The sequence below is a fragment of the Hibiscus syriacus genome, unplaced genomic scaffold, assembly GCF_006381635.1.
Source record: "Hibiscus syriacus cultivar Baekdansim isolate YM2019G1 unplaced genomic scaffold, ASM638163v2 tig00000950_pilon, whole genome shotgun sequence".
Classification (NCBI taxonomy): domain Eukaryota; kingdom Viridiplantae; phylum Streptophyta; class Magnoliopsida; order Malvales; family Malvaceae; genus Hibiscus; species Hibiscus syriacus.
In genome coordinates this window covers 32,611-42,877 of record NW_024061836.1, presented here as the reverse complement: position 1 = coordinate 42,877, position 10,267 = coordinate 32,611, and the positions used below count along the sequence as shown (strand labels likewise).

At 31.8% G+C, this 10,267-nt stretch overlaps 2 protein-coding genes across 3 annotated transcripts; both read left to right on the top strand.

Annotated features, from left to right (window-relative positions):
* Nucleotides 1–1,069: 1,069 nt before the first annotated feature.
* On the top strand, nt 1,070–2,306 carry LOC120118457 (MYB-like transcription factor EOBII). Of its 2 annotated transcripts, none has more exons than XM_039138491.1 (3): nt 1,070–1,289; nt 1,424–1,541; nt 1,654–2,306. In XM_039138491.1, exons 1-3 carry the CDS (start codon nt 1,136–1,138, stop codon nt 2,174–2,176), a joined length of 795 nt encoding a protein of 264 aa, XP_038994422.1. In that variant the 5' UTR covers nt 1,070–1,135; the 3' UTR covers nt 2,177–2,306. The 2 variants fall into 2 exon arrangements, with proteins under 2 accessions (XP_038994422.1, XP_038994416.1); XM_039138485.1 differs by having other exon boundaries at nt 1,424–1,553; nt 1,654–2,246.
* Nucleotides 2,307–4,673: 2,367 nt separating this feature from the next.
* Nucleotides 4,674–5,084, top strand: LOC120118470 (protein FAR1-RELATED SEQUENCE 5-like). Its single transcript, XM_039138501.1, has one exon. It carries the CDS (start codon nt 4,674–4,676, stop codon nt 5,082–5,084), a length of 411 nt encoding a protein of 136 aa, XP_038994432.1.
* Nucleotides 5,085–10,267: the final 5,183 nt, after the last annotated feature.

Genomic DNA, 10,267 nt, shown 5'->3' with positions numbered 1-10,267 from the left:
CAAATAATATTTAATAAGATTTAATGTGGATTACTTGGATGAATCTACTTAAGAAGTAAGCAAATACAACACCTGGGGAATTTGCATTGGTCATCCTGTCATTTTCATTAAAAAAACTAAGGCACCCACCTTATAATAATCTTTTCATTTGTCCTGTATATAATTACACAATTGTTGCTTAGATTATACTTTTAGGGTAAAATATATAAAATATCACTAAATTATGTTAAAACGATTTTTTGGCAATAAAGTTTCTGAGATTGTAAAATAATTATTAAATTTATTGAACTATTATAAAATATTAATTACATGTTATAAAACAGTGATGAGTTTCTAGAAGTTTAAGATCATTTATAGCAGTTTAATAAGTTTTAATGATCATTTTATGACGAATCAATAGGTTCAATGACTAATTTTGTAATTATTGGAATTTAAGTGGCGAAAAGAATATTTTAACATAGTTTAGTTATATACTTTACCCTTTTCTTTTAAGTCTCCAGAGTCCGTATGCATAAGCCCTAGTTCATACGTGGCATAAAACTATGGGATTTCCGTTCTCTTTTGTCTCTTTTCAAGTCTTTAGCATCAAACAAATATATTAGCTAATTGGATAAAGATCCTCATCTGTACATGTCACCCAATGCCTTTACATTCTTAATTCTCCCTTTGCAACTCAATCTTATTTACTCTAATAAAAATATATATATATATATATATAATTACAACAACAAAAAAAACTTCACAAGTATATTTATTTAAATCTTATTTAATATATTTAAATTATCTTAAGTTCTAAACTCTAAAACTAAGATGTAACATGTAATAGTATTAGAACACTGTTTGTGAAATAATTTTTTTTACTGATAGTATATAAAATTAGTTTATATATTTAATTGCCATTTGATAATTGATGTGGTATCTTAAAGATCAGCTGTACATAAACAAGAGAAGAGAAAAAGGGGATACTGAAAATGACTCATGGGAAGGGTTGAAGCAAAAGGTCTCTTGAGCGCATATATAAATATGGGACACACTAACCTTAGATGGCATAGAATTTGCTAGACGAAAAGGGCATTTATTTAAGGTCATAGCCTTTTTCTTCTTGTTAATTTGTCTCTCTGTTTTGTTTTCCTACATGTCTTGGGCATTAATGGCTGGACACTTGGGTTGGGGTACTATGGAAGAAGGTTGGAGGAAAGGTCCTTGGACAGCTGAAGAAGATAAGCTTCTTATTGAATATGTCAGGTTACATGGTGAGGGTAGATGGAACTCTGTTGCTAGGCTTGCTGGTAAGCAAAAATATTTGCTTTTTCTTCTTCTTCTTCGGATAGTGGCCGGGGGGGACGAGTCGGTAGATTCGAATCTTAAACCGATCGGATTAAGTTCCGGATTCGAATATTCATGTAATGTTGTTGTTGGACAGGGCTAAAAAGGAATGGGAAGAGTTGCAGGCTCAGGTGGGTGAATTATTTAAGGCCAGACCTTAAAAGAGGCCAAATAACCCCACATGAAGAGAGTGTAATTCTTGAGCTGCATGCAAGGTGGGGAAACAGGTAAACCAAATGATCCGATTCTTGAAAAGAATCGAACTCCGGGGATTTTTTTTAATTTGTTGTGTTTATTGATTCACAAATCAATGGAAATTTTCATCAGATGGTCAACAATAGCAAGAAGCTTACCCGGAAGGACTGACAACGAGATCAAGAACTACTGGAGGACTCATTTCAAGAAAAAGGCAAAGCATGCACCTGGTAACTCCGATAAGGCAAAAGCTCGAATACTTAAAAGGCAACAATTTCAGCAGCAGCAGCTCCTGCAACAGCAAGAACAAGAGCATCAGCAACGTCTGCTACAGCAGCATCATCAACAGTTACAATCTAACCAACTCGACATGAAACGGATCATGTCGTTGCTCGGCGAAACGGAACACAAGGTCCCGTATGTTCCTATGATGGGTACTAATTCATACCCCGACACGACAGACCAAGGACAAGGCGGCTTGCTCTATCCAACGATGACGATTAATGGAGATGTTTCGAGCAGCGATACCTCGAACGAGGAGATTCTTTGGGATGGATTGTGGAACTTGGATGATGATAATTTCTATGGGAATTTGGGTGCTACGTGTGCAACGAGCAAAACGAACTTGCACAATCTGGCGATCCCTTTCTGCTGATTTCAATAACATAACGTTTCACATCAAATGAGAAAAGGGTCTCAAATAATTGAAGCTATTAATCTAGTTCTAGTTCTAGTTCTAGTTCTAGTTCTAGTTCTAGTTCTAGTTAGTTCTGTTAAGTCATCATCATCAAATGAGGAGGCTCTTGCAAATCCGCAGGGAGCCTTAGATTGATGATCAAAGGTGTGAAATTTTCAAAGGTGTGACTCTAATTAAAACTTAAGCCTAGTTATGATGTAGCCTATCAATAAAATGATCCAATTTTGCATACGGGAAAATCATCCCATGCTTTTGTTATTTTTTTTTCTAAAAAAATCCTTATAAATATTAATTATGATTGAAAACAAGGACAGTTTAATAATTTTAAGTTGAATTGATTAAATGTTTCATGTCAGAAGTACTTGCAATTTCAAAGACTCAAAATTTAAACTAAATAATCCAAAAATATTTCTTGAAAATATTTTTAAAAGCATCTTTCTTTTATGCATATATTAAATTGAACCTATGTACCCGATTGACGTTTCAGACCAAACTTAATTTGAACTTTGATTATTAAATTATATTAACCATGAAATTTTACTTAATTGAAGTGAAGATGAATATATAATTAAAATACAAATTTAAAAATAAATATTACGAATTAATGATGCCGTAAAACCAAAAGTTAAAATTACAAATATTATTATAATCAAAACTAAGAATCTTATGTCTTCTCATTCCCGTGTTGTCTGATACACAATTCTCCAACAACTATGGATTTCCCTTTAAATTATTCCCTCTTTCGGGTTAGGCTTATTTAGAAAAATAACAAAAAAAATAAAGAAATAGGTACATGTTTTAGTATCAAATATATTTAAATTATATCTAATAAAAAAATTATACTTTCTAAATATATTTAAATAATTCTTTTACGCTCGGCGAACAACGATGAGCACTGATAAATTATTTTGTAACACGACAAAATTATAAGGCACTCCATGTATAATTATATATTAGTTAAAAATGTAGTTGTAATTTTAAATAAATCACAATATTAATTACAATGGTTTTTAATCTTTTTTTTATTATAAGTAGATCAAATAGTAACCCCAAATTAGAAAACCCTTATTTTTTTAAAAGCTTTGATTTTCTCATTGTCGTCGCCGCCCACACCGTTGCCGCCGCCGCTGCCGCCGTCTTACTCATTCGATTGAATCGTTGTCGTTCATCCCTCCTGAAGTGAACAACGTTCATCGCCGTTCGCGCAACCAACCCATTAAGGGAAGCTAAATTATTTTTATTTTGATTCGAACTTGGTTTTTCGTCAAAGCCATCATCGGAGGGTGGTGGCTCACCGTCTATCGACACCTTCATCGGTAGTGGTCGTGGTTGCCAATGTGGGACTGCCCCTTCTCATCCTTTTTCCCCAATCATATGTTTCCTACACCCTAACCCTAAGCTTAACCCTAATTTTATAATTTCTCCAGTTGTATAACCCGAATTCCCTAATTGTTTTTCAAAATTCCCTTTTTAGAACCACAACTAGAACAATTACACCTTAATTCCTACATTGAAACAGATTTTTTTTCAATCCAATTCTCGATTCCCAATTTCAAATTGTAAAGGGCATACCAGTACGTTGACAGTGTGTACCGGTACTCGGGCATGCCTATATCGGTATGTATTGTGTATCGGTACCATAATTGTGATATGTTTTATTAGTTCCACTTAGTGTACTGATACACTCATGTAGGGTATCATTACGGTATGCTTGATTCGTACATTTTCCTATTTAGTATGCAAATATGTTGTCATTAACCATTTTAATAATGTTGGTTTTGTTTATGTTTTTGCAGATAAAGATTTTTTTCGAGATGGTTGATAATAAAGAGACCAAAATTTAAATTACAGGGTTGGATGGTGTTAATTAGGATGAAGTTAGCCATAATCACGAAAAAGATGTATGTAACAATTAATAAGACTATAAAACTTATACTGATGAAAGCATATGGGATAAGATTGGAAAATAATTAAAAGATTACAATGATAATGATATAAATTTGTTAAAGTGGAAGACTTAGATGACTACATTGAATTTTATCATACCTATGCAAAGTTAAAATGGTGGTCACATAATTGCAAAGAAAATGGTGTGTCGAAATGAGGGATATAGAGAGAATAGGTGGACTAACCTTCGAAATAGAAAACGTGTACAAAAATCGAGCATCCAAGTTAGGTGTGGAGTAATTATTAGATTCAAATTGGATGAACGTTATCAATATTGGAAAGTTGCTAAATTACACGCTGAACATAACCATGAAATGGTTCAGCCAACACATGTTGCTTACATTATGTATGTAATTCATCAAAAAGTTAATTGTTATATATTAATTGTTATCTTATATATTTAATGTTCTTTAATGCTTTATTTTGTAGGTCATTCTGAAAAATTAGTGGGTTAGACCGAATTCAGATTAAGAGCATACTCAACTCTGAAATTGGATCAAGTAAGATGATGCGAAATTTCGTGAATAAAGCTAGTTCAATTGAAAATGTTGGATTTCTATTGAAGGATTTGTACAACTATCTACATATAATCAAACGAGAGCAATTGCAAGATGGTGATGCAAAAACGGTGATGGCTTACTTATATGGAAAGCAAGAATCTAATCCTTTCTTTTTTGTGAGGCACACGAGGGATGAATTCAGAAACTTAGAGAAGTTATTATGGGCTGATGGTGTATCAAGAGCAGACTACAAAGAATTCAGGCATGTTCTTGCATTTGATACAACATACAAGTCCAACGCATACAACAAGTCGTTTGTTGTTTTAGTTGGTGTTAATCATCATCGAAACACAATGTCATTTGGATGTATATTTCTTGTGGATAATAAAGATGATATGTATGTGTGGGTTTTACAGTAGTTGATTGAAGCAGGAGAATGTCACAAACCTCTTACTGTAATAATTGAAAAAGATAAAGCCATGTCAAATGTCATTTCTGAAGTACTACCTGGGGCAAAACATAGATATTGTTTATGGCATATCGTGAGGAACATGCAATCTTATGTTGATCATAGTTTTCTCAATAGTTTTTTTAGATGCGCCAACAAGTGTAGAACTAAATCTGATTTTGAAACAGCTTGGCAAGAATTAGTAGACAAACACAAAGTTGAAGGAAAGAGATGAGTTCAAGAATTGTATGAAGATAAAGAGAAATGGGCATAAGTAAATATGCAATGATATTTTTATGTAGGTAAAAGCATATACACTTGATTTGTAGCGATTATTATATTTATTTTCTACTTTTAACATATCTATATTTTGGTATGCAACAATGAGAACAACTCAATGGTATGAGTCAATGAATAGAACATTGAAAACTTAGTTGGACAAAAAGGTAATGTTGTATCAATTTGTTGATAATTATCATAAACAACTACAATCTATAAGATGGGAAAAAGGTCATTAAGACTATAAAACAAGTGATGAACAACCGTGTTGTGATGGTGTGGTGTCAACTTTAAAACGTAATGTAGCCCAAGTATATAAGAGAAATGTTTTTTCTACTCCGTGCAAGGAAATGGCATACAAGGGTTATTATTTGGTTAAGAAAAATGAAAATACGGAATGAGTGCATATGTTATTGGTTAGTGCATGTTGAAAAAGAGAAATTGTATCTTGTACTTAAACATACCACTCATGATACCATGTATGCTCTATGAAGTTGGAGTCCGTTGACTTTCCTTGTCGTCATATATTTGTCGTGTTGAAATATGAAAAGGCAAAAGAGATATCTTACGGATGTATAATGAAACGATAAACTATTTATACGAAAAAATATATTGGATTAGAAAATAAGAATGTGGATTTTGAAGATAATAATCTAACAACAGTTCAAGCCAGGTATTCCACTCTAACCTCTTATTGTATGACTATATGTCAACATGCATCAAACATTCAAAACATTCAATGAGGTTAAAGATCAATTAGCAAAATTGAGTCTTAAATTACAAACGATAAAAGTGGGATGTAAAAAGAGAACCAGTACAAGCGAAGAAACTATTGGAATTGGCGACCCTATAGTTCTTGAACCAAAAAGAAGAAAACCCAAGAGAACAAAGCGTCAAGTTTTATTGTCCAAACAAACACATGTTTCATATGATGAAGATGTCAAGTTCAACTTGCATAAAACCCTCTGAACTTTCTCTGAAAAGCCTTTTGACAGTTTACAAGGCATACTGATGCACCTGAAAGATCAAATTTAGCTGGATACATGTCCAATACATATAAAAAAATATTACATATATGAGGTAATTAAACGTAAAATAAAACAGTGATTACTTTTTGTTGTTATGTATGTTGATAATATTTTTTTCGCATGCTGCATATACTAATGAATTGAGAATTATGGAAAAATATCCAACTATTTTAGATTGGTAACCAAATAAGTATTGGTAGTGTGTGGTCTCGTCTAAATATCTGAGATAATTACATATGAAATATAATAGTAATAGTAATTACTCTTTCTTGTTATGTATATTGATAATAGTTAAGAATTAGTTTTATTAGTGAATCATTAACTTAAAAAATGTGTTAGTTTTTTGGTTGTTGTGATTACTAATGTTATTTTCTATAATTTTTCTCTCATGATAAATAAGGCTTGGTCTTACCACATGACGGTTGTGGTTGTCTTTTTCCATGTCCATATGGAGATTCAGTTTAATTATATTATTCTAGATATACAGCAAGACATAGTAGTTATATGCACAAAATTCTTTTAAGTTTAAATCTTTCAGATTGTATGAAGTTGGTTTTCTAGTTACTTAACTTTTATCTTTTTTACAATTTCAATTTATGGTGTTTTGTGTTATTCTATTTACAGATTATGGTGTTTTGTGATTTTCTTCCCCTTGCTTTAACGCAGTGTCAATTACAAATACAAACTTATCTTACACAAATTCAATTTCAAATTCAAATTATATGTTGCTATTGTTGATATTCGGCGAAAGAAAGAGCAAATTAACATAAAGAATAAGAACTTACTGCACGAAGGAATCTAGCTAGTTATAAGCCTAATCAAAAGAGGTGAATATGATGGTGATGTCTTGGCATACTCAGGTTCCTCTTAAATCTGTTTCTAGCAAGCTTTTGAGCAAAAGATTCGTAACAAATATCTTCAGCGGAACCTACTATTAGAAAAATGAACTAAATGATTTCTTCAAATTAAAAAATTGTGTGGGATTCCAGGTGTATCGATACGATATAACTGTATGGAATTCTAGTATGTTTTGACATTATGGATACTTCCGGTGTAACGATACAATGCAACTACATTGAAATTCAAGCAATAAAATTTTGCAATAATCCAGTATAAAATGAGGGTATTGATACGGTTTATGTATCAAACGATGGGACTACCTTGAAAATTCAAAAAACAACTGACTGTACCGATACTCACTGGTATCATTACACTATAATTCGAGTCATAATCTTGTATAAAATGAGGGTATTGATACGTGGTTTATATCAATACAGTGGGACTATCTTGGAAATCCAAGAAACAATCGATAGTACCGATACTCACTAGGTATCGGTACACTATAAATTTTGCAATAATCCAATATAAATTGATGGTATTGATACAGTGGGACTACCTTGAAAATCCAACAAATATCGATACCAAACAATTCTATTCATAATCTAGTATAAAATGAGGGTATCGATAAGTAGGGGTGGGGAAATTCAGGTATCCGGATTTTCGGGTACCCGGAACTTCCGGGTCGGTGATTTCTCGGCCTGTGTCCTGACCCGGATGTTACGGGTACCCGGATTTTGCATGTACCCTGTACCTATTTTTTTTTTTCATTTTTAAATTATTAATTTAAAAAAATATATACACAAATTTAAATGTTCGAAACTTCGAATTACATACTCTAATATCCGAACATAAAATTTAAAAGTTTGAAATATAAAATCTAATAATTCATAATATAAATAATTCATTATATTATAGTCGGTATTAAAAACAATAATATTTTTATTTATAATCCATTTAATTTTCTAAATTCATATAGTATATTTTACATATGTCACATACTGAATTTATGAACTTTGATGTTGAAATTAATATCATTCAATTATGAGTTATGTTTCCAACAAAAACATTACATGCATGGCACAAGATGTAGCCCCACGATTAGCCTCTGCATCAGATACGTGTCTGTAAATTTGTTTTGTAAGAAAAAGGAAAAGCAATGGTTTTGGTCATTCATACCAGAAATGAAGCGACGGAGGAGACGGCTATATATATATATAATAAAATAAAATAAAAATAAAACTAACCGGGTACTGGGGTAATCAGGTACCTAGAAAAACTAGATTTTGTGATCCGGGCCCGATCAGGGAAATATCGGGCCGGGTACCTGAACCGGCCGGATAATTTTTTTTTAGAAATTTACCTGGTTTTTTAGGTCCGGGTCAGCGGGTCGATGGGTCAGGTCAACCGGGTCGGATAGTTTTACACACCCTTATCGATAAGTGTATCGTATCGATACGGTAGGACTACCTTGAAAATCAAACAAACAATCGACAGTACCAATACCGATGGGGTATCGATACCATATAATTCTAGTCATTATCCAATATAAAATGATGGTACTAATGCTTGCTCTGTATTGATACGATGGGTTTATTAGTAATTCCAGTGACATAGAGTGGTATCGATACGCATTGTGTATCGATACGACTTTAATGAGCGTACCGATACAATTATTAACCGTACCGATATTTGTGGGCCTAGGACCTATAAATTGTAACACCCTAAACTAGTACGATACACAATCGACTGATCAGAATGCCCACTGAACCACCGTAGTGGCTAACCAAAATTTTCTTTTAGCGCGATCGTTTGTAACCACTCATGCTAAAATAAATCAACCACAATTTAAATAATATAGTTTACAGTAGAAGCTCACAAAATAATATTTAAATCATACAGACCATAGTTTAAAATGAGTTACGACTCATACTAAAATATACAAATCAGAATTTACAATTATACATGCCCTCTAAAGATGGACTCGAGACGTACTTTGCACTATTTGGGTCTGGATCACTGCTATCAAAAAGTCCTCGGACTGCTCCTTGACTAACCTACATAAGGAAACAAATACCATATTTAGTCCCTATAATTTTAATAATTTTTACTTTAATCCCGAAATAATTAATTAAGGATAAGTTACACTGTTAGCACCTAGATTTTATGATATTTCGACTTACCTTTAATTTATATATTTTACATTTTAATCCCTGATATTTTAATAATTTTTATTTTTAACCATAAGTTTTATTACTTTTTAATTTAATCCTATAGTTTTAGTTTTTTTTTATTTTGGTCAATATTGATTGCAATTTTATTTTATTATTACCCTTTTAATTTTAATATGTTTAATTTATTACTTTAATTATTATTTTATTATTATTTTAGTCATATAAATATATATATATTTGATTAAATAATAATGTTTATTTATTTTTAAAAAGTAAGAAATGACTGTCTTAAAGTAACTAGATGTCTTTTTCTGATATTTTAAATAAATAAATATCCTATTTATAAAACTCTAAAAATATATATATTTACTATAGTTTTATAAAAATTATTTTTCCTTAGAATTATCCGATTAAATCTGAAATAATAGGATCATAAATTAAATTTATATTTGAATTCTTATATTTCCACAAATAGAGACAATTTATAATCGACAGGTACTAATTTTGGGCGTTGTAGGGGTGCTAATCCTTCCCCAAATGTTACCGACCACGAATTCTTTTTTATTACTAAAAAGAATGAATTTTTGGTTATACGCAGACAAGTTTATCTTTTAAAATTGGGTTTTCTTAAAAACTATTTTAAAAGATGATTTTTAGGTATTCGACCTACCTAACCCAAAAGGCCGATGGCGACTCTAAAACATTTCCTTAATAAAAACCATTTATTTATTCATCCACATACTTTTCCGCCAAGGAAATTCGTGACCCGGGTGAAAACCGGTTATGACAGTTTGGCGACTCTGCTAGGGACTACCTTGGTCAAGCCTAAGCTGATT